Source organism: Acomys russatus, chromosome 9 (genome assembly GCF_903995435.1).
Source record: "Acomys russatus chromosome 9, mAcoRus1.1, whole genome shotgun sequence".
Taxonomy (NCBI): domain Eukaryota; kingdom Metazoa; phylum Chordata; class Mammalia; order Rodentia; family Muridae; genus Acomys; species Acomys russatus.
In genome coordinates this window covers 21,013,470-21,039,320 of record NC_067145.1, presented here as the reverse complement: position 1 = coordinate 21,039,320, position 25,851 = coordinate 21,013,470, and the positions used below count along the sequence as shown (strand labels likewise).

At 41.7% G+C, this 25,851-nt stretch overlaps 1 protein-coding gene across 1 annotated transcript in view; it reads left to right on the top strand.

Moving 5' to 3' along the window:
* The window catches only part of Fbxl7 (F-box and leucine rich repeat protein 7), a 385,641-nt gene extending 360,403 nt beyond the window's left edge, over positions 1-25,238 (top strand). Inside the window, exons 3-4 of the mRNA XM_051151010.1 lie at positions 16,847-17,458; positions 24,344-25,238. Of these exons, the coding sequence (XP_051006967.1) occupies positions 16,847-17,458; positions 24,344-25,080 (1,349 nt within the window). The 3' untranslated portion in view covers positions 25,081-25,238. The remainder of the gene's footprint in view (positions 1-16,846; positions 17,459-24,343) is intronic.
* The last annotated feature ends 613 nt before the right edge of the window (positions 25,239-25,851 follow it).

Sequence of the window (25,851 nt, the reverse complement as noted above, 5' to 3'; positions counted from 1 at the left end):
TTAGATTCTTCAGTGTTTACTCCAATTCTAAGTCCCCTGTACCCTTCCACCATCCCGGACTGTGTGTGTCTATCCGTGCTGCTGTCACACAGATACCATGGATGGGAGGTTTGTATACCGTATTCAGTAATGCTTGGAGTCCTGGTAGATAAGAAGTCCTAAATCAGAGATCTTCAGCGACATCTGTCTCCTCAGATGTTCGCTCATGTTGGAGGAGATAAAGTGTCTCTGGAATCTCCATTGTAAGAGTGATGTCTTCACATATGATGACTCCACTCTCCAAAAGTCCCCATTTCTAAATACTATTATTTGGGCACTAGGTTTGAATATTCTCTTGGGGTCTGAACATTCAATCTATTGAGCTTAATAACTCTGGAGGAGTCAAATAATCTTTTTGTTATTGTGACTTTTAAAATTCATAGGCTGTAATCTATTTACTTACAAGTATCTTTTCCATGAAATATAACACATTAGAGTAAATAAAATTGGCATAAAGAAAAAAAAATATATGGTACATTAGAATTACCAACCTTCTGCATAGAACTTGGGCCTTTTTAAGTCTCCTACATTGAAGAAAATTAGAAATATACCAAACACAGAACACTCACTATTCAAATGTGAATGTAAGATAATTAGATTTTAATTCTTAACTAATTTTTATGTGGGTGTGATTTGTCTGTTTTACTGAAAAACTGACAAGCTTATTTTCAAGTTAATATACATTTTGGAATGTAGATGCCCAAGGAATTTAACTGCATCCTTCAATAATGAACTTGCCCTGTCCAGACTACCTAAGGCGATGTGATGAAAATCGAGACAGAAACTGTGTTTGACTAGAGTCCCTAGACTCCACTCTACTTAAACTCACCACTCCATGTCTTTCGTGGTTTGTATAGGTTTGGCCCCTATAGACTCATATGTTTGAATGTTTGGCCATAGGAAGTGACACTATTAGGAGGTGTGGCCTTGTGGGAAGAAGTGTGTCACTGTGGGGACAGACCTTGGGTTCTTATGTGCTCGATCTACATTCACTGTGACATAGGGTTTCTTTGTGCTGTCTATGGATGAAGACGTAGAACACTCAGCTCCGTCTCCAGCACCATGTCGGCCTGCATGCTGCCATGTTTCCAGCCATAAAATAATAGACTAAACCTCTCAAATTGTAAGCCAGCCCCCAAATTAAATGTTTTCCTTTATAAGGGTTGCTGTGGTCACGGTGTCTTTTCATAGTAATAGAAGTCCTAGCTAAGACAATGTCCTATGGAATTTTATAAGGAAGAAAGGTGCTTTAGGGCTACCTTTCAACTTGTTCCTGTCCATCTTTTTATACCTCCAAAGTACATAGTAACATGGCTGTGTTGCTTCCCTGTGGCTGTATTCTTTCTTTCCTGTGACAGATGGTTAGTATTTGGGACAGAACATGTTGTCTAAAGCTACACATTATCACTTCACTTCCCTTACCATGCACCAATTCCCCAAAACGTGAAACCCAAGAGTTCTGGACACCTCCCTACAGCAAAGTGCCCAATATCACACCTGTATCCACATTGTTACTACTTAAATGAGCTGATTCTCTGAACCAGCACAATTTTTCAACACATTTCCAGAAGGCAAGTGATTCATATGCAAAGAATAACTGAACTGCTTTGGTTAAATAAGTTATTAAATAATTAAATTCTAAACAAAAATAAAATGTCAGAATGAAACTCATTTTCTGTGTAATTAGTATATACTAATAAAAAGTAGTACATAAAATAGAATATTTTGGTTCATATCTAAGTTTGTTAATGTAGACAAAATATCCACTGATTTCTGACTGTTGTCATGTGGGTAGGAGATGCCTTAGGGCAGTGTACAGGAAAAGGAGTGAATGGACCAGGAATCAGCTATGAATTTATTCATATGCTCAGACTCCTACCCACACCATGAGTCATGGCACAGTAGAAACCAACCCTCTTAGAAGGAACTAGAAATATCGCCAACAAAAGGAAGACATACAAGGTTATAAAATGTCTTAACATGTTTAAAAGTTAACAAAAGGCAGAGATTTTCCAGAAATGTGAACTTAAATAGAACCACCATATCAAGTACATAACATTTTATCCTTCATGCCCTTTCATGAAGCATTTTAAAGTTAATATTGTGACTAAGAGATAAGATTTAAACACTGGTTATCACCACTTATACAATTAAGAATTTATATTTTTTTATTTTCCAAGTTTGATCCAAATGCTGTTGCTATATGAATAATAAAAATACAAGCTTTAACATTTCTTCTTAAGGAGAAACATGGTGCACAAACCATAGACCACTAGAAATGGGGGTGTTTCATAGTCTGCATCACACACATTGGCTTCAGTTGCTATAGAAGAAAATCCCTGGGCTATTTCTGTTGCTTGATTTTTTACTCTGTAAGTCTGCATCTACATTTCCCAAAGTCTTTTGTTTTCACCTTAATCTTAGAACATCCTAAAAATAAGAAAGGAGGAAATGTACATTCTGAAAACTAGGATGGTCAATAGGAAACTGGACCCATGCTCAGCAAGCATAAAATTCTGACCCCACAAAGACAAAGATGCGTTTCGAAAGCACTCCTTGTTTTGGCTAGCACTGGGTCGATTTTTCGGGAGAGCCAAGCCCTAGCCAGTGCTCTGGGATCTCTCAGAAAGCAGTTTGAAGCTTGACTCTGTTCAGCCTGTGGAACTCGCCATGTAAAGTGTTCCTTGGTTTGTATAAGATGAGCCCATCCCTCGTCACAGCCAGAATCCCCAAAGCCATAGAAAGACATAGCTGGGAAAGAAAACAGTACTTAAATGTAGTAAGTCCCTTTCCTTGTTTCTTTCTTTGTTTGATAATATAGAAGAAATAAACTATTTTTCTATCTGATTTGGCCATTGACTTTTCCTAAGCATTCAAAAATATTAATATGAATATTTAACATATGTATTTATACTTACATGACATGTAGAAGAATAAATTGTATGTAATAAATGCTTTATATTTTAAAAACTTGCATTAAAGGAAATTGTTGTACAGAACTCCAGCAACAGAGAGCATGCTTCCAGATGGCAAAGAAAGTAAGGGATTTGCTGATATCTGCACGTATTCTCATTAATTATCAATCTTTTACATGGTCATCAGTTGAGTGGAGGTTTATCTTTTTCTCTCTCCAAAGTTAAATGTGTGAGTTGGTCTCACTCCACAAGGTGCTTTTGTTTTCTGCTGTGAACACAGAAGTTCTAAGCATCTCCACCATATAAATCCAAAGTGGTCCATCCATTGGACTTTGAAGACCATGATCACAGCATGACTGCAATTCTTCTCGGAGGAAGAGAGGCCAAAGCACTGCCTGACAATCAAAGATGGAAAACAAGGCTGGCTTCAAAAGTGCAACTTGAAGGTTAAAAATCAGAACTCTAAGATTTAGCATGAGAGTCTTTCTGCTGCGTCCCTTATCAAGATAAGTGCTGGCTACTTTAGCAAACTTTGCAAAGCCTTCTGTAAGCTCTGAATCACAGGGGATAGAGAAATGCTGTCTCTTCCACCATCAAGGAAGTGTCAGTTCTGATTATGGCTCTTGATACAGTTTGAGAAAGAAAACAGTAGTTCCCACTCCATCTTAAGTAACTGAACAACTAAAGAAGTGCTCTTAAGACTCTAAAGCAGTGCAAAAGCATCACACTCTTTTAATTTTTGTGAGTCTTTGTGCATTAGTTTTTATGAGAAGTAACTGTCAGTGTGGTAAGATTTGATAGCAGACATCATCACTAAGCATTTGACTCTGATTCTTTGTGTGATGAGTCCTGAGTGAGGTCATTTTTGTGTGTGCCTGTATCTTTTAAAGTAGATTCTAAGCAGAATAATAATAATATTAAAGCAAGTGTGTGCACTACATCAGCCTAAGGTAAGTGGAGAGGCAAAGACAAAAAGTCCACAGATGAAATGGTAATGAATCCCAGAGATGTGGACTTCTTGGTCTAAAGCATCTAGTTCCTGCTGTAAGTGCCTGTCAATATTTCCAACGGCAGGCAGCAGAAATTGCAAGGGGTTGTTTCCAGTGAAGAACATTTTCCTCAATGTGCTAGTTGAGTGATTGCTGGGTGATCAAATCCAGGTAAGAAAGGAGGGCTCAGAGGTGATAAAGACAATTCCTAGCTTCAAGGCTCTTGTTGTACCTCACAGGAGAGGCAGCATGTGAAGAGGAGCAAGACGGAAGGTAGATGTGTTTGAGCGCAAAGGAAACATTAAATGTAGCTAAATTACTTGGGAAGTTCAAGGGAGTATCTGGCATAGTGTAATCTTGGAGAACTGATTTTTTGCTGAGAACGTACTAGTTAATTTGGAGGAGCAGGCCGCGGCTCAGAGAACATCAGCATGTACTGAGACATGGGAACTTTGTGGAAGGGCCACGCACACACTACAATACGTTGACTGTCTTCCTTAATTAGCCCATACTATTACATAACGCCTACATAAGCAAGCATTCAATAACAGCAGTGCAGAAAGAGTTGTATGTGCTTCTTGTGGCTCATGTGTGTTAAAAGATTCTGCCTTGATTCCACCTGTCCTTCATCACAGTCATTTGTCAGCAGGGTGCACTATGATTGCCTGCATCTTTATGCTCACTGCCATATCTAGTCCATCTGTGTCATTCTGTATTACTCTGTTTTGTATTCTTTTTTTAAATTTTTTATTATTAATTTATTCTTGTTACATCTCAATAGTTATCCCATCCCTTGTGTCCTCCCATTCTTCCCTCCCTCCCCTTTTCCCCTTATTCCCCTCCCCTATGACTGTACCTGAGGGGGATTACCTCCCCCTGTATATGCTCATAGGGTATCATTCTTGTAAGACATAGTTTTATTGTTGGAACTCATTGCTCATAGAGCCTGCAGCCACCCTAATGTCTACACAGAACTTATTTCCAAATAAGGTATCATTCACCAAAACCAGGGTTAAGACTTTTAACATGTCTTAACTGTGTTAAGGGACCAGTTCCCTACAAAGAAACACAGTTTAACCTGTAACCATTGGGATTTAGGGACTCGAAAGTATGCCTGTGTTTTAGAAGGTCAACCCTAAATATAGAACGGAGGCTCCCCTGAAGAAATGTTGGGGCAATCAGGAGTGTCACTTAACAAGTTATTGAAGCTGTGGGAAAGGAGAACTTGAACCAACATATAATGGTAGAGACAGAATGAAATGAGAAGGGAGGTCAATAGATGTTTAAACTTAGAGACTTGCCATCCGATCCAATACCAGCGAGTAAGGATGAGAAAGGATTCAAAGAAAGTGCCGGGTTTTAGCTTGGGAAACACATGAGCTGTGACACCAGGAGTAACAGAATGTAAGCACAGGAAGATGTTTTCCAGGGATGTGGTTGGGTTCATCCGTGCACGTGTGGTACTGTAAGTAGATGAGGACAGAGGACCAGAGGACTAGTGCAGCAGTGTGCGTGCAACCCTCTCAAGGAGAAGTTTTCAAACTGTGCAAAGTAGCTACCCGACTCCTGAACTCATAAAAAGCGGCCACTGAGGCCCAAGGAGCTGAGTTTTCAGCTAAATGTGATACATTTGATGTTTACCCGCCATGAGTGACTGACAGCTGTCCTCGTTCATAGCACTGCTTGAGCAGGTACTGGGCAGGTGTGCGTAAAATGTTGAAGAGACAGAGGAGGTGTCAACTAGACATTGGGTTCTAGACCTTATGGGAAACTACCCAGAGACAGAGCAGCTCCTGAAAACAAGGCTAACTCTTAGGGGCATCAGTATTTATAGATCCATGACAGACGAGGGCCAGGGAAAGGCTATGATAATGTTGTACAGACATGGGAAATTTTTTGAAAAAGTTTTTGTCATCTCACAGAAAAACAAATCTTATTAAATAAACCAGGGGAAAGCACTTATGCATTTCAAATTTGCTAAATAAGAGGAAGGCCATTGTGCTCCAGCCAACGGCCTCCACACATGAAAGACGTTGCAAAAGTTTATGGAGGCAAGAGTAGGGAATTTCCAAAAAGGTGAAAACTCGAAGGCACCCAGACTGTATCCCTAAAAACAAACCCACAGAGGAAGGGCCCAGAACTTTGTTCCCATGACCTCACCGGTAGGGGTTCCATGACTTCTACCGTTTCTACTAACAAATGATATTACTTCCAGAACAGTTACCTAACTGCGCAGAAAAATGGGTGGAATTGCTTCCAGCTTTCAAAAGAGCAGTTTATAGCTCATGAAGTTTCCGTGATTTTCCCTGATCATACAAACTCCATGTGGTAGAGAGCATGAGAGAATTCATCTTTTCACACCAAAATTGTCCCATGAAGTTAAGACATTTATGTTCTGTGGGAATAATTGTTATATCTGCCTACCACTTCTAGCACAGTCCACTTAGTGGTTTTTTATAATGGAAAATTAAATTACTATTTTTAAGTAATGTGGGATTTCATTATCTTATATGAAAACCAAATAATTTTCCATAAATAGATAATGATTTTTTAAATAAAATTGAATTCTAATGAATACAACTACTATGTTACTTTTATCTGAGAGATGTAAACTGACATCTCTTCACTTTGATTAGGGCACAAATGACAGAACAAAGAAAGGATTCCACTGAAGCCTGGCTTGTGAAGCTCTTAATTTAAATAGGGTTACTTACACATCCGTATTGTGTGTGGTTAATTGCAAGAGCATGAGCAAGTGAAAGGCAGCTACGTCATTGAACCAGAACCCCTCACCCTTTCTAGAACTAGTTTACAACTTTTATGCATCATCATGGATGGGGCAAGCTCTGTATGCCTCATGCTCTGTCTCCTCTTCCACAATGGAGTGGTACCAAGGCCAAATTTCATGCAGGTACCCACAGCTGCTATAATGTCATGACAGCGACAACCATGTGATGCCTAGAAGCTTGAGTTCACCAATACACCACCCCTTCTTCCAGCTCTTACATTCATTATGCCCTCATCGCACATCATCCCCTAAGCCGTGTGTGTGTGTGTGTGTGTGTGTGTGTGTGTGTGTGTGTGTGTGTAGGGAAAAAATGAGCCACTATGTCACAGCAACAACTTATTCCCAACACTTATACGTCTGTATAGAAACTTCCAGCTACTGCAAAGGCATGCTTCCCTGACCAATGGCTGTTGTGTAAGATTTCCTGGGGAGACATGACTGAGGGTGCCACACATGTGCCTACTTGACATTCTACCTTACATGAGAAACGTTCTTCTAGACAGACTGCACAGCCTCAGGCCTTGTGCCTTGTCCCCTATACTAAGGCAATGCTACATACATGCTTACATTCAGGGACTGGGATGCTTTCTCTAGTTTTTCAGTTACACGTGAGGCATCTCCATACCCATATGTCAACTGCATTCATCAGTGAGGCGCCTCATCCATAGAAAGTAGAGGAACATGTCTGAGCAGGATTTCCCCTGCAGATTTTCAAACATGACTTTCTCTTTCAGGAGCTATTTCAGGCTTATGTGCATAGGTTGCTGCAGTAGCAGTAGTACTTGTACCTACCTCTTCTTTGGTTCCGTCATGACCCCATTTGGGCACCAAGTGCTACTGTATTTCTCCTGGGGGAACATGAAAATACATCTATTCACAAAGAACGGCACCAGTGACAGACCAAGGAAATGGCTCTGTGCAAGTCTGGCATAGTGAACCAATGGGTTTAACTGGACTCCGTACAAGAGGATGCATGAGAGCTTATTTATAGGGCCATGAAAAACATATGGGCAGCTACACAAAAAAAAGATGCCCACCCCCATTTCACACACACACATATACACACCAGCAATTGTTAAATGCATATACATCCTCAGAGATGTATGTGTCCTCATGTACTTCTTGAGTTGATGACACTCAGGGGTCCAATCTTGTACAGGTCTCATGAATGCATGATTATAACTCCTCTGATTTCAAAATGACAACATCGATGTCTTCCCTGGAGGACAGAGCTCCAGAGCAACTACAAAAAAAGATAATTGAATACAATTCTTTATGAAACTTAGCTATATTTCTGCATGTTAAAGACTTTGAACCTGAGGCCTGATTTGTTTTTGGGAAGAAGGGAAATCAGCAGTCTAAAGAGGCTGCATAATCATCATAGTATATATTTTTGGGTTTGAATGAAATGTGCCCCCCAATGGGGTTGAATACTCAAGTTCTAGCTGAAGATGCTGTTTTAAAAAGTTGAAGCATAAGGAGGTGGCACCTATGAAGGAAATCACTCCCTGGGGTTACACTTTGGGGTGTTACAGCCTAACGTCATTTCTTGTTCATACTGTGTTTCCTGTTCAAAGATGCAAGCGATCTGAACTGTACAAACTTGTTACCATAGAGCTGTCTGTATGATGCCGCAGTGTACTGTACCCCCTCAAACTGTAAGCCAAAGTAAACACTTCCTCCCTTAGTTCCAACTTAGCTTGTTTCTTCTCAGCTCTTTGATTACAGCAAAAGGAAAAGTAACTAGTAAATCTTATGGAAACTGGAAGCTTTTAATAGCACAGGTACTGTCTCAGGAATGATGCCTACATTCTTCCACTAAGGAATATTTTAAAGTCATTCTACTTTGCCAATTTACATACACAAAATCAAGTCAAAAGAACTCTGTGAATTACCATCAAATTTGGTTGGTTAGGCAATCTGATCTTTCTTTGGGCATGACATTCCTCAGTGGTCCTTTTTGTGTACACATGTTGCAGGCAAGGTCCAAAGATGTGAATTTGTGCATTTCACTGGCTTATTTATGGGTTACCGTGACTTAGGTACTTCCATAGCAATGTGAATATTCCTTCCTAGAAAAGCAGAAGGTAAGTCAAAATGAGTCAGAGTCAGATGCTGCATACCATTGAGAAAACAAAGCTCTAACAAATTAAGAGTTGTGTATTAGAATGTATCTTACACACACCAGCATGAGAAAAGTCTTACTATTTTCTTTGAGATTTCACAAGCCAGTTACTATGGAGATACCCATATGGGGCTGGTGGTCCATATGGCTGGCAACGCAGGTGCTTTCTTCCAGACAGGACTTTAACCAGCATTTATTTGATTCTTCAGGCACCACCTTCTGATAACAGTCCCAACAAGAACTCTTAAATCCCGAGGTTAACTCCTCCATATGAAATGCAAGTTTAACCTTTCATATATAAATTTCTACTTTATAGCAGGCAGTGCCTTAAGTGGGTTCTAGGTTGTTTATATGATCTGAACTACATTAAAAGAAATTGTTTTTAAATAAAACAAGGAGATAAGTGATTGCTCAGAGTCTATTATTTTTTCCCTATCTAAGTTTTATAGATGTTTTTTTTAAAGCTGGAGTTTAAGATAAGAAAGGAATCCTTCCTTGTTTTGTTTTTGTTTTTTGTTTGTTTGTTTTGCTTTTATTTGCTTTGGACAAATATGACATCACAAATAGAATGGTCTGACATCATAATTTAAGGACTATGACAGGAATCCTTGCTTTTTATGGCAGTAGATCTTGAGGGGAAGGCTGAGTTGTAATGGAAGGCATCTCACACCAAAGCTTTGGTCATAGGGGGAGGGAAGACAAGGGTAGGTTAGTAAACTTTGACTTTGAAAGCCCCGAGTCATGTAAAAGGAATTCCTAGAGTGTAAACAGCAGTGGTATGGATACAAAAACTACAAAAGTAGGTTGCTAGTTAGAAGAATATGCCAATAACATGCATGTATGTAAGAGATGCCTTGAATATTTCAATGCTGTACTGATTACTAAGGATGTAAATTTTTCAGAACTTTTGAAGCTATGTAAAAAATGAGACCCCAACAGCAAAATGAAATTTGTTTTTATATTCTTTATATCTTCAAAGTAACTAAAGAACTACTTTAAAAGATGTATATCTATACCAATTATACACTTGAAATTAATTTAAGTAATTAAAAAACCAGGATGTCCTTAAACAATCTACAGCCTCTTATTTTAGCCCCCAGATGGCTACATCCATGTTCTTAAAATACAATTATGTTTATTTTACTTAAGCATCACCATTGTGTCAATATTTGTATTTGTTTTTTAACAAAACTACAAAACAAGTTTATTAAAATGCTGTATAACATAATTTTTTCTCTGTTAGTAGAGTCTACATTTTTTGTTTTTATGTTGTATGACTGCTCCATTTTTTTCAAGATTTAGACAAACTTTTCTGTCTTCTACCATGTTGTCATGTGTGGGATTTGGGGATATCTTCAATATAGTCAGTTGTCTGTCTGTCTCCCCAAAGGATCACAAGAAATTGCAGACAGCTAAGTGTGTGCTCCAGAGACACTTTAATAGGGCAGAGAGGAAGACAGGAGGAAGGCTGAAAATGCTTGGTTTATAGTCCAGTCAGATACAGCCACTCCCTTGCTGGACCTCAGCTAGGCATGAGAAACAGTGTGTGTTAAATCATTCATTGAATGAATGGACACTCCTTCTGCCCACAGCTGTGTAATACAAGAATTTGCAACAGCACCATTTATTGCATTGAATTACATAAAGCTGAAGTGCCTGCCCCTTCCTCTGCTCTGCCTCCCGTAGCCACAATATGTCTTATAATCCTTTCTGTATTCCTAATGATACCAATGTATTTTCTCCATCCTTTGTCTATGTCCACCTTCCCAGTGTCCTGAGGAGACTGACCACAAAATTCACATTTTATTGCAAGAATATGCCATTTCTTATTTTTAAAAATTCACATTTTATTGCAAGAATATGCCATTTCTTATTTTTTTTTTTTTTTTTTTTAATTAATTTATTCTTGTTACATCTCAATGTTTATCCCATCCCTTGTATCCTCCCATTCCTCCCCCCCCCCCATTTTCCCATTATTCCCCTCCCCTATGACTGTTCCTGAGGGGGATTACGTCCCCCTATATATTCTCATAGGGTATCAAGTCTCTTCTTGGCTACTTGCTGTCCTTCCTCTGAGTGCCACCAGGTCTCCCCCTCCAGGGGACATGGTCAAATGTGAGGCACCAGAGTATGTGAGAAAGTCGTATCACACTCTCCACTCAACTGTGGAGAATATTCTGACCATTGGCTAGATCTGGGAAGGGGTTTAACGTTTACCTCCTGTATTGTCCTTGGCTGGTGCCTTAGTTTGAGCGGGACCCCTGGGCCCAAATCTGCCTATCATATTGTTCTACTTGTAGATTTCTAGGACCCTCTGGATCCTTTTATTTTGCTGTTCTCCCATGCGTCTCTCATAATAGCCAGAACATGGAAACAGCCTAAGTGTCCCTCAGTAGAAGAGTGGATAAAGAAACTGTGGTACATTTCTTATTTTTAATCTCCTGTTCAGCTTTTATGACACTTGAGTTGTTCTCATTCACTTTTCTCTGGTTTTACATATTTATAATTGATAAAATATTCTCTGATTCTTTTTTACTGTGTGTGTGTGTGTGTGTGTGTGTGTGTGTGTGTGTGTGTGTGTTTATGATATGTGAGTGTAGATGTGCATCTGCATGTTTGGATGGGTGAGTGCAGACATGCTTGTACTATCATGCAGGCGTACTCTCATTCGTGTGGGGAAGTCAGAGGAAAAGCCTGGGTGTCAGTTTTAGCACTTCATGTTTGTGATAGGGCCGCTTGCTACCACAGTGTACACCAGAGTATCGGGCTAGCAAGCTTCCAAGGGTTCTCCTTGCTCTTCCTATCTTCTCACCATAGGAGCACTGCAATTCTTGGTGTGTGCTGCCGTGTTCAGCTTTGCATGGGTTCTGGGATTCCAAGCTCAGGTCAGCATACATTTCCTGCAAGTTATTTTATCCACTGTGCTTTCTCTCAGCCCATCATTTCCAGTGCTGGTATTTGATGATAACCAGATGTTTCCTTTTGCAGACTTTATCAGCTTTTTTTTTTCTGTTAGATTTCTCTGTCTGCCCACCCTACCGAAATGTTCGCCCTCACTCACATACCACTCAACAGTAGGTCTTCATCCTGAGGAGCACCTCATGGGACAGTTTTATTGTTGTGAGAACAGTATACAGAAGTCATGCAAACTAAGAAGACCACATACAGTTAATAAACTCACATACTGTAATGTGGTCACTGACATGTCCATATTTGACCTGGATGCCATTATTTGTTACATTTAATTTTTCTTTAACAGATTCTGTTATTAATTTATGCACTTATTTATATATGAACAAAATATGTTCAAAGAGTGTCTGATGAGTGCTCAGCCCACCTTTATAGTAACTCTGGTATATACTTAACTATGTTATGAAATGTAGTCCTTAGGAGCATCTGCATTTCCTTTACTGACTATTTTCTTCAACTAATGATCAAGAATCTTTTGCTTATGGCAGAATTCTAAAATTGGTATTACTTCATTTTCTGTGTGGAGGTATTTTGCCTGCATATATGTCTGTGTGCTGTGTACTTGTTGGGTTACTTCAAAGGACAGAGGAGAGCATCAGATCCCCTGGGACTGGAGTTACAGACATTTATGAGCCACTATGTGGGTGCCACAATTAAACCCAGGACATTCGGAAGAGCAGCAAGTGCTCTTAACCACTGAACCATCTCTCTAACACACATAAACTGGTGACTGCTAACTGAGTACTTAATAAAAGTACTTGGACCCATATATTTGGTTTGATACTTTTTTTTTTTTTTTTTTTTTTTTTTTTTTTACAAATTGCATTTTCTCTTTTCACAACACCCCCTGACATTGTGTACTATATTCCTCATATCATTCACAAATGGTTTCATCTCACAGAGGGGAAAGGCAAAGAAAAATCAAATGATAGCTAATTTTTACATAAGTAAATTCCAAAGCCTATACAATATTAAGATGACCATTAATATCATCTCAGAGTTGTGATTAATTTGTTCTTTAGTCCAGTACATATCAGTTCCCTAAAAAAAAAAAAAGAAAAGAAAAACCTAAGCTTTTGCTTCAAGGTGACAAATAGGTAGAATTTTACCAAGAATAGGTGTTTAGGACTGAAAATAAGTTTATGTCTGCAAAGTCTAAGTTCATATATACTTAGCTGTACTTCTACTTGTTTGTGCCACAATGTTAGAAGACTGGAGGAAGGCTGGATCTTTCTTCCATCTTCATCCTCTTCATGCTGCTGTCTGTCTGTGCTTCTTTTCTGAGTGTATGTGGTATCTTGACATGGAGGTCCTTGTTAGTAAGCTGACTTGAAAAAGCCGGCAACTAATGCCAGTGCATGTAAGCTGCTAAGCCTCAGAGGTCTGAGGCAGGGAGAAAAAACTATGTATAACGTTGGTGTTTCTGCATTCTATGGTGCAAATGATGGGTGCTAGCTGAGACACAGGTAATTCCTATTTGAAATTGAAGCCACATGCTGTTTTCCCAGTGTACCAACATAGTGTGGTACCTTGATAGCTCTGAGTCATCTGTTTTTATAAACCGTAGCTAGTGTCAGCAAATAGTTCTTCAGAACATTCTCCAGCAAGCATGTTTATTTTCCTTATAATCGAAATATATCTCTAGATGTATAAACATATATACACATACAGGTATTCACCTTTTAAGTTTAGTGTGTGAATTTTATATATTCAGAACAATATCAGGACAGGTATTTTATGGCAACGTATACATATGTATATCTTAAGCTTAGCCCATCATTTTATTGTTTTGTAATTATTGGGTGGTATTTATTCCATTATGATTATATCTTTTCAAATGTTCACAAAGGATTCTTTACCCATTGAAGGACCCAGAACATCTTGCTATGTGCTTCTAGTAAAAATGGATATGAACTTTCTTGGAACAAGTCCTTCACTACACACACACACACACACACACAGCACACACACACACACACAGCACACACACACACATGCACACACACACACACACACACACACCACACACACACACACACACACACACACCACAGCACACACACACACACCACACAGCACACACACACACACAGCACACACACGCGCACACACACCACACAGCACACACACACACACGCACACACACCACACAGCGCACACACACACACACGCACACACACACACACACACACACACACAGCACACACACACTTTGTGAACAATGAAGAACTGTTGACATCCTTCTGGAATTCCTGTGATAAACCCTATGTGAGATGACAAGGGGAGCTATCAAAGAGCATCCCAGTTTTCCCATCCCAGAATATTCCTCAAAGCTGTGGGAGGCTGCCATCTCTTTCTGGGTATGGAGTCCTATAACACTCAAGTATACTCGCAGAGAGAGAAAAGAAGAAAATGACTAAAATATTCATTAAAGGCACAGCTGTGCTAAGCAGTCTGGTTGTGTTCATATTATCCCCTCAGGCCTGCGGTATGAAAGTGAAGAAAAGTGAGGCAGGTAAAGACTCATCTGTCCCTCTCCACTAAATGTAGGATGCGTCTGTCTTGTGCTTCGGGGCCTTACTGCTCAGTGTTGCACAGAACACGCTTAGCCATCTCCTCCAAAATGAATGGAACCTAGGCAGGCAGGAGAGACATTTCAGAACCTCTTAAGCATCAGAGCCTAGAACTACTTCTTCCTGGCCCAAAGTTAAATGCTCACTTCTGTAAGGAAAGCACTGGCACCAGACTAGTTCCTTGAGGAGGTGTGGTGTGTGGACAGGCCTGATGGTAAGGTGGAGAAAGTTTTAAGATACGTAATTGACTTTTATTGTGTGAGGTTTTCCTTAAAGACTTACTGTATTTTGTTCCTGAATACACAAAATTCTTAAATATTTTTTGTGATGAAAATGACTGCGACATAATTTAGCTAACTCATTAATTTTCCGGGTTAAAAAAATTGTATTTTAGAAATAAATTTTCTCTGTATCTCTCTGCCTCTATCTCTACGTACATAAACACATATGGGTTCATGAGTTTATAAATGCATATTTATATAAAATCTATTGAGTGCATTATTTCCTAAATGGTTTTCATATAAAATATATACTATCTAAGTGTGTTTGTAGACAGAGACTAAATTGTTGTATATAGGAAAAGGGAAATGAACTGAGCATTCTTTTTGAGTAATATGAAGAATTCTTCTCTTTTACATTTACCTTTAATTATGTGTCTGGGTATGGGTTTGTGCATGTGAGTGCTGGAGCCCACAGTAGTATCAGGTGTTCCTGGAATTAGAGTTACAGGCCACTGTGAGCCAGTAAAATCAATGCTGGCAACTGAACTCAGGTCCTCTGAAGGAACAACTCACGCTCTCAACTGATGATCTTTAGTCCTCTGAAGGATTCTTTTTTTGTTGCTGTTGTTGTTCTTGTGTGTCCTTATGCTTCCTTTTTTAATATAGTTTATTTAATTTATTCATATTACATCTTAATTGTTATCCCATCTCTTGTATCCTCCCATTCCTCCCTCCCTCCCATTTCCCCCTTACTCCCTTCCCCTATGGCTGTGACTAAGGGGGACCTCTTCCCCCTGTATATGCTCATAGGGTATCAAGTCTCTCCTTGGTAGTCTGCTATCCTTCCTCTGAGTGCCACCAGGTCTCCCTGTCAAGGGGACTTGGTCAAATATGAGGCACCAGAGTTCGTGTGAAAGTCAGACCCCACTCTCCACTCAACTGTGAAGAGCGTCCTGTCCATTGGGTAGATCTGGGTAGGGGTTCAAAGTTTACTTCATGTATTGTCCTTGGCTGGTGCCATAGTTGAGCAGGACCCCTGGGCCCAGATCTGCCCGTCATAATGATCTACTTGTAGGTTTCTAGGACCCTCTGGATCCTTCTATTTCCCCATTCTCCCTTGATTCTCTCACCTAGAGTCCCAATAGGAAGTCTTCCCCTCTGTCCCACTTTCCTGGTAAGCGCAGACTTTCTTGGGACATGCCCCTTGGGCTAGTGTCCAGATATAAGTGAGTATATACCATTTGACTCTTTCTGCTTCTGGGTGAACTCACTTATTATGATCATTTCTAGTTCAATCCATTTGTCCACAAATTTTGGGAATTCCTTGTTTTTAACAGCTAAGTAGTATTCTGTGGTGTAAATGTAACACAGTTTCTTTGTCCATTCTTCTACTGAGGGACACTTGGGCTGTTTCCAGGTTCTGGCTATCTTAATCCCTCAAAAAGGTAGACGCTACTTGTGTCCTCATCCAGTGAGCTCTCTGCTTTCAAGGGCCAGGAGAGAGCCTCCATCGTTCAAGTGCAGAGTAAATAAAGTTAGAAGAAAGAATGAACTTTCGAGGGACTCAAGCCAGGCCTCGCACAGAAACTCTGGTGGCTCCCCGACTCTAGGCAACTGTCATCAGAATCCAAGGGTCTGTGTGCTGGGGCAACTGAGTCCAAGGAGCAGCTGCCTTCTACACCCACACTCTAGTCTCCCTTCCACACGTCCCCCTCACGTTAAAACACAGCACAAACAGCTACCTCCTCAATATACACTCGAAGAGCACATCAGGCATATTACTGATAGGGTTTCGCCCTAAAAATAGAAACAATGCGACTTTGGAGTTGTGCCTTTTACAATGAGGGAGGTGGGAGAACAGGGGAAATGAGGCGGTTTGCCCATGGTCTGCACAGCAGCCTCTTCAACTGGTCTGTTTATGTGAGAGAAGATTGTGGCCGCCATGCCTGTTCCCCTCTGTTATTTATGACAGCTTTCATATGATCTTAGCAAGGCTGAGCCACTGAAATGAAAAGAAAGCCCGGGCCTGACAGATAGATATTGCAGTGTGCTTACTCTGGTGTGTGTTTGAGTGTTAGGAGCTTCAGAGAAAGGTGGGGCTTGTTGCCTGTTCCTCTGAAGGCCATCCCGTAGTGTGGCCATTGCCCCCATGTGTGGCTTTTCCTCCCAGCTCAAGGTTCTATAAAAACCCTCATTCTTAACCCTTTGTCCTCTATCCTTTGCCAGATTCTGACTTGAGCATGCGTACATTGAGCACGCCCAGCCCAGCCTTGATATGTCCACCGACGCTGCCAGGATTTCAGAATGGAAGGGGCTCGTCCACATCTTCATCCTCCATCACCGGGGAGACGGTGGCTATGGTTCACTCCCCACCCCCGACCCGCCTCACTCACCCACTCATTCGGCTCGCCTCCAGACCCCAGAAAGAGCAAGCCAGCATAGACCGGCTTCCGGACCACTCCATGGTGCAGATCTTCTCCTTCCTGCCCACCAACCAGCTGTGCCGCTGTGCGCGGGTGTGCCGCCGCTGGTACAACCTGGCCTGGGACCCGCGCCTCTGGAGGACTATCCGCCTCACGGGCGAGACCATCAATGTGGACCGTGCCCTGAAAGTGCTGACCCGCAGGCTTTGCCAGGACACCCCCAATGTGTGTCTCATGCTGGAGACTGTCATTGTCAGTGGCTGCCGGCGGCTCACAGACCGAGGGCTCTATACCATTGCACAGTGCTGTCCAGAACTGAGGCGCCTGGAAGTCTCAGGTTGTTACAATATCTCCAACGAGGCCGTCTTTGATGTGGTGTCCCTCTGTCCCAACCTGGAACACCTGGATGTGTCAGGTAAATGGAAACTGACCTCAAAACCTGGGCATTCCTAATGTGCCACCTCAGCACATTGCTATCTCTTATTAATATTTATTGATATATATTTTAAAATTATGCATATATGTTTATCTGTGTGTAGGCATGTGCATGGGACTGCAGGTGCCCAGAGAGTCCACAAGAGGGCATCGCATCGCCTGGAGACAACTGAGGGGTGCCCAGCGTGGTTGCTGGGATCTCAGGTCCTCTGGAAGAGCAGTGTGTGCTCTTAACCACTGAGCTATCTCTCCAGCCCCCAAGGTCTCCTAACCAGGAGGGAGGCTAACTGGTCAGAATTTCACTATGGAATCATAGCCCTGAAGATCAAAAGTAGCCCTTACATTTCACATCTGCCTCTTGAAGGAGCTGTGGATACCTTGAGTCAGTCTACCTTAAATGTGTCCTTACATTCCAGAACAACCATGCTTAATGGAAAACAAATTTCTAATTAAGGGAAATAGGAGAAAATCTCTCATTGAACAGGGAGTTCGGAAACTAGCCTGTTGTATTTGTTATGAGTCCATAGAGCCTGTGAGGCATGGTAAAGCCAGAACGGTGCCCCAGAATGCCACATCCTGGACTGACAGCCCACCATGGGGAATAGAGCACATGCCCGGGAGCTGCACCTTTCCTGAAACACTGGGGAAGTCTGTCATGGCCAACTAATGCCCGCCATGCTCCTTTCCTTTGGCCTAATTTTCCAGAGCATGTTTTCAGTTACATAGTACAAGGACAGGGTCCATTGAATCAAACTTTTCATTCTTTTGAAAATGGAAGGAAATCCCAGTATAATTGCCTGATTTAAAAGTCTCTCTTAGGCAGGAAGAATTAAAGCCCAGAGTCAAACTTTGGCGCCAGACAGGGGACCCAGCCTGAACAGCAGTCTTCTCCCCACCCCTACCCCATTTTTTGGTGTTTTTTTTTTTTTTTAAATCTCATCTGCTGTCAAGTCAAAAGATGAACATTCAAGAGGCTGAAATGTGTAAGATGTGTCAGAGCAGATTTAAAAAACGAGACGCATGAGCCATGACCTCAGGAATGGTTGGGGAAGGGTCAGGAAGTAAACCTATAGTGTCAGGCAAATAAATAGAATTTGGGATTTACAAGAATCTGGGGTAAATGATGCCCTTCAAAAAAAAAACTGGAGGTAAAACTGCTTCCAGCTTGTTCTGTCTTTCAGAGCCGACATCTGAGAATATTTCAGCTGACAGCCCATTATTTTTGCAGATTCTTTCCCTGGCTGGAAAGCTGCTTGCTGCTCTTCTACTTGAGCTGGCTTCAGGATAAAGCCGTCGTTGCTGTGTGTTCCATTAGTCATAAGCAGCCATTGGCTTTCCTAAACTCACCCTCCGAGGAACTCTGGAAAACGTCGAACACTGTGATGTAGGAAATGACCACTAGTTTCAAAACTCAGATTGGGGCAATTCACTCAGCACTCAGAGCTACAACTTGATGTCTTCTGTCTTTAGCTAAGAAGTAAAATTGACAAACTCTTTGCCATTCTTTTCGCCTGAACACATTAACAATGCTCCGTTCTATTTTCTCAGAACAGAGAATGACTTGATTGGAATCCCCAGCTCTGTCAAGCCTGTTCCCAGGTGTCCTCCATATAGAATGCAAGTAACCATGGTCTCTTATTTGAGGTCCATTTGAAGTTCTGAAATGGCAGGAGCCACCTTGGCTATTTAGCAATAGGGCTGTTGAGCTCTGTGGCCTGAGTGAGCTTGCTGTACCACTTGACTAACCATTGCTAAGTCTTGACAGTTGTCCTCTACCTCAAGGACATTTGCAGGCTTATACATATTTGTATAGCCTCCCAACAGGCTGCCAATAGCAGCACAGATTGATGCATCCATGCAGGAGAATAAGAGGAGTCTGTGACTCACCAGCCTAAGAAGGGATTTCACATATGGGTGCTGGAGATGGACTTGAAAGGCTTAGCAGGCTGGTCTTGAGGATGGGTTTGCTCCCAGCACTTGCCGAACGTCTCCTCCATGTCTGGGGGAGTTTGGAAATGGCTGTGCCAAGACAGAAAGAGAGACCCTAAGGGTGCTGGTTTTACTATGCATTGCCCACCTGCTTTGTTTTTAGTTGGCTTCTGATAGTGGCTAACTCTCCAAGGGCAGTAAGTTTGAGTTTGAAAGGCTCACTTTCTGATCTAGAGTTCAAATCCTCTAAGATGGCATGAAATGACCTGTCCCAAATTTAGCATGGCAGAAAAGTCTCATTTTTAATGTTACATTTTCAAGTCTGGTAATTACTATAGCCAGATGTAGTATCTTATCATTATTACAAACTACCTTTTGTAGTTTTTTGTTAGTATTTGAAATATAAGTAAGATATATTAAAACCAACTAATTTCCTAAACATAAAATGTAATAGGTAAACTTGCTTAAAGGGGCTGTCTCCCACAGGATGCCTGGGACCCACCCATTGCCTCTCCCTACTCTTTTCTTTGTAATCAGCAGAATCCTGTCGTAGCATCCTAATTTCCCAGCACCTTAAGTTCTTCCCCTCTCCTCTACCTGCCTGCGTACAGAAGCCCTTCATCAACTGCTCAATCCACACTCCATGCCTACATCTTCCAGAAGAAAGTTCTTCAAGTTCTAAGCCTTAACTTTCAAACGTAGAATCTCCACTTGCTCTCCATCTATGACTTAAAGGGAAGATCCGTGTTTCTCAGTAACTCATGTAAGGCTCCAATGACTTATCCTTCCAAGATTCAAATTCCCATTCTTCTGCAACACTGTCTGTAGAGCCCCAAACACAAAGTACCTGTGCGAACAGTAATGAATGTTGACCTACATGGGTTCCATGCTTGATCTTTTTCTGCTCCCACCCCAAACTGCCTCAGCAACTCTCTTAAGAGACTTGCCATTCCTCAGGTAGACATCACCTGAGTCCACACCTGTGTCTAATGAGCCAAGCATGTCCTCTTGTTGTCTGCATTTTGAACATAGGCAGTGAGAACATCATTGAACTTACATTTTGGTACCTGCATCTTAGCGGGTCCCTTTCTTTCAAGACATGAGCTGTTTTGTGGGAAGAAGCAAAGGATTTTTAACTTGTATTTTAGGATCTTGTAATTAAATGAAAACAGAAGTGCCAAAGCCTGAAATGTTTGTCTTGAAAGAGTTCAGCCTTGGCTATGGAAGACTCTGACTAAAAATAAATAAGTAGGGCTGGAGAGAGAGCTCAGAGGTTAAGAGCACTGCCTGCTCTTCCAAAGGTGCTGAGTTCAGTTCCCAGCAACCATATGGTGGCTCACAACTATCTATAATGAGATCCGGTGCCCACTTCTGGTGTGCAGGTGTACATTCAAGCAGAATACTGTATACATAATAATAAATAAAAATAATAAATAAATAAGTAGATGAAGATAAGCAACTAAAAAAAAAAGTTCAAGTTCCCATTGGTCAATGCACCAAGTGGTATTGTGGAAGCTATAGAATAGCTGTAAAAATTAGGACGATAAGACGCGCTTTTCCTCCCAAAAGTGGGGGGTAGATTAGGGTGCACCTTATGGTCCGATTGCTGTTTTATTGTTTTTCTTAAAAACTGAGTATGTCTTATGGCCAGGTGCACACTCCAAAATATATGGTGAGTTCATTGTGTTCGGTCATTGCTTGTGCTTTGTTGAAAAACATGTAACCACATGCAAGAAACAGCAACAATTGATCTTTTATTGTTGTATTGTTATCATCAAGCTTATCAATTACTCCTTGGTCTTCACTGATTAGACTATCTTGTATTCTAGAGAAAGTAGAGATGCCCTCCCACAATTCCATGGCCCCACATACAAATGAGAGCAAATCATGATGCAGAGAAAGCCTGTGAAAATGGCAATTTAGATTTATTTAACTGTAGTTGTTCATCTTGGTGGGAAAATGTTCACCCCACCCCTTTACCCTGGACTTCAAGGCAATCCCCCATGTTCTGGCCCCAGCCAACCATTCCTGATTTTCCATTAAATTCTTCCTGAAACCATATGTTTTATCCCATGAACATTCCTCACTCCCCCAGGTACTGAGTGATTTCTTGTCTCTCAAATTCGGCTTCCTTTGCTTTAATATCTGGACTCCATATCCATGCATCCAAGTTATTTCCCTTTGATGGTCTCTGTAAATACTGCCCTTTCAAAGAGCTCATTACCAGTGTCTGCATGCTTGCCTCTTGATGACACACCTACTGCAAATCTCTGTGTAACTCACAATTCTGTGGCACATTATAGTCCATTCTTACCTCCTTCTTGTCATTGAAGTTGTGAACAGTCGTGGAACTAGTCTAAGTGTAGAAGGCACTTGAGGTGCATGCTTCATCTCTTAAAACTGAAGTTAAAATAAATGATTTCTAAGTCTCCCTTCATGTCAGAAAATGGACTGGACCTGGCTCCTCTACATCGATGTAGCCAATGGGCAGTTCATGCTTCATGTGGGTCCACTAGTAAGGGGATTGGCGGAGTGTCTCTGACATGGACTCTGTTGTCAGCTTTTCAATTGCTTTCCCCTGATGGGACTGCCTTGCCAGGCCATGGAGCAAAAAGATGAGCTCAGTCCTGAGGCTACTTGATGAGCTGGGGTGGGGGTATGGGGGCCCCCATTTTCTGAGAAATGGAAGGAGGGACAAGGGAGGGTGGAACTGGGAGGAGACTAGGGCAGGGATGTAAAGTGAATAAATAAATTAATAAATAATAGGAATGCATGAACTATCCATCAGTATTACTGAACCATAAAAAAATGTATTTTCTTTCCAATACAAACTCAACAACTCAGTACAAATAAGAGATAACCATAACATTAAAATTTACTGATAGGGAGCAATACAAGCATGTCAAAATCATTTACTGCAACTATACTAAACTAATATTTTCTTAAACTTGAGAATCTTTTAATACATATTTTTGCTTAAATAGTATGTCTTTCCTGGCACACCACACATTATGCACAAAGGAAACTAGGCCAAAATAGAATAAAATGTATTGTACAATAGGACAAAACAAAAACACCTTCCCAGACAACACAGATAGGAAGAAAAGTCAAGATATGTTGGATTTTAGTCATCTCATAGAAAGAAACAAACAGAAAGGGGAAAATCCAAAGTTAACCACCTCCACGAAGCCCATGCTGCCCCCACAAAGCAGCATGAACAGCCCCTGAGGAGCCCCATCTGTTTTCTGTGGGTGGATATGTGCTTCACACCATAAAATTTTTGCCTCGGAGCACATGAAATTTGAACCCTGTTGTTCCCAAGACCTATGTTTTATCAGAGTTTCCTGGAAATCCTGTCAGGAGGTGGGAGAAAAGTCCCCAATAACTTTGTTATTCTGGCACTCACAAGCATTAGATATTGTATTGAGTACCCAAAATGTGGGGGTGTCTGAAGTGAGGTCCCTAGTTGTTCACAGAAATAGGGATCTGATAAGAGCAGAGAGAAAATGAGAAAATATATGTAGTAGAATGGGATAGGCTCTAAATATATGTTTCTATAATATATATTAATGAGGACTGACTACTAGTATAATAGAAGTTGTCAATATATGTTTTATAAAGTAATATTTAATGAGCATTTCATTATCATATGCAATCCTATAATAATTAAACTGCACAACATGAACATATACATATATATATATATATTTAATCTAGTTTTAGGGGATTAAGAGTGATGACTAGGAGTTGTCCAAATATAAATATCTTCTTGGACATTACCATTCTGGTCTTTGAAAGTATTAAGAATCCAATGAAGAGTATTCAGCAAACTGTTTTGTAAACTTCGTAAGTCAACACAAATAAAAGGCATTTCTATTAACTATAAAATAAACAACTATTTTTTAAAATGCAGCTATACTTGAGCTAAGGCCAAAGTCTGAAGACATGTACATGCCTTCCCACCTGCTCCACTCGTCCAGTTCTCCCACCTGCTCTATTGTGGAGAACGTTCCTCTGTAATCACTTCTTCCCTCCCCCCTCCATCCATTGGACAGACACTTAGTGAGAATCAGCCAGAAGCTGAATACAACCAGTGTGGCGACCAACCTGCGTGAGTCCTTTTCCTCAGGAGCTTGCATCCCAGAGTAAGGAGACAACAAGGAAACAACTGAACAGATAAACACACAAGGCTGACAACGGATAAAAGAACTAAAAGTAAAGAGGCACATCAGGGGCACTAGTTTATACATGGCAGTCCAGGAAAACTTGTCCAGTAAACTAACATTATCTCAGGGGCCTAAGAAACTTAGAGGTGGCTCCTGGAACCATCTGAGGGAAATCCTTCCATAATAGAGGCCCAGAGGCTGCAGGGCACAGTGGACCAGGACACAGTGGGGTTAGTGTAGAATACAGGGGAGCCCTTGGAGGATCCGTTAGTCTAGAATTTACCCCAGAATGGGTACCATTAGCCTTGGGAACCCAACCACATTCCAGTGTTCTCCCTCCTCATCCCTCTCTATCGTTTCATTTCTTTGAATCAAGAAGCTACTAGATCATTGTTGGACCTGTCAGGGCTTCCTGAACTTTGTAGGGTCACAAAGGGTTTTTAGGCACATCGTCTCACTCCATTACAGCTTCCTTGCAGGCTACGGGTCTGTTTTAAGACAAAGGAAGTACAGTGTGATTTGCCCCCAAGAGGCGTGTAGCTGTTCTTGTTATTTCCAATTCTAAAACCCACAAGTCTCTTAAGCCCCAAATTCAGCAAAATTGTCAAATAACCCTACAAGCAGAAAGCCATTCTTTACAATGTTTCTCTGTAGAGGTCAAGGCCAGAAGTATTAACCCCTGCGTTGGGTTAGAGAGAAGATTCCCTGGAACCAAGTTTCCACTGTGGCAAATTGATCTGAGCATGTGTTCTGTGTCTTTCTTTACGCAGGGTGCTCCAAAGTTACCTGCATCAGCTTGACCCGGGAGGCCTCCATTAAACTGTCCCCCTTGCATGGCAAACAGATTTCCATCCGATATCTTGATATGACGGACTGCTTCGTGCTGGAAGATGAAGGCTTGCACACCATCGCAGCTCACTGCACGCAGCTCACACACCTGTATCTGCGCCGCTGTGTGCGCCTCACCGATGAGGGCCTCCGCTACCTGGTGATCTACTGCACTTCTATAAAGGAGCTGAGTGTTAGTGACTGCCGCTTCGTCAGCGACTTTGGCCTGCGGGAGATTGCTAAACTGGAGTCCCGATTGAGGTACCTCAGCATCGCCCATTGCGGCCGCATCACGGATGTGGGCATCCGATACGTGGCTAAATACTGCAGCAAATTACGCTACCTCAATGCGAGGGGCTGCGAAGGCATCACGGACCATGGCGTGGAGTACCTCGCCAAGAACTGCACAAAACTTAAGTCTCTGGACATTGGCAAATGTCCTCTGGTCTCCGACACGGGCCTGGAATCCCTGGCTTTGAACTGCTTCAATCTCAAGAGGCTAAGCCTCAAGTCCTGCGAGAGCATCACCGGCCAGGGCCTGCAGATCGTGGCTGCCAACTGCTTTGACCTGCAGATGCTGAACGTCCAGGACTGTGAAGTTTCGGTGGAGGCCCTGCGGTTTGTGAAGCGCCACTGCAAACGCTGTGTCATTGAGCATACTAACCCTGCTTTCTTCTGAAGGGGACAGCTCCCATTGGGCGTGTTTTCACAGCAATGTGAGCCAAACAATGTTTTGTAAAAAGCGGCCCATCTGAGCACCCACACCCACTCACAACAGCTGTCTTCCAGGGAAGTTCTTAGGAGGCTGGCTTTTATTTTTAATTATTATTATTATTATTTTTTTTTTTCTCGTGAGCAAAAGTGGTTAAGGAAACGAAAGGAGAAAACCCAATTTCTACCGTGGTAAGCTGGTTCTGGTCAGTTCATTTTTAGACATATCCTCTCACAAAGGATGCACCTCAGCAGGCTGGTCACTGTGTCTGCTCTTTCCCTTCCTGTACACAAGCCACACCCTCTCTCCCAACCCCGCAGCAGCCGCACTAGAGGAAGGCCCTCTAAAGCTGCTCCTTACACTATCTGATGGGCATAAGCCCCACCCCTAAATCCCATACCAAGAAAGTGCCGGTTAAAGGAAGGTTAACACTTCATGTGTGCAAAGAGCTTTCCTATGCTAATATAGTGTGCCAGATCACATGGAGTATGAAGCGATATTTTCTCTCAAGGCGCTGCCACTAGCTAGCTGTGTGACCTTGGTCAAAGCACCTCACCTTTCTGGGTTTCAGCTTCCTACTGCCAGAGGCCATAGGTGGGGTTTTAGCTTCATGCCCATTTTAGAACTGAGAGAGCAAAGATGCCAATTAAGCAGAAGAGCCTCATATAAAGCCTGCAGGCGGCGTGTCTGAGAGAACTGGATACGGAGATGAGCTATGTTTTCTGGAGGTTCCATGGG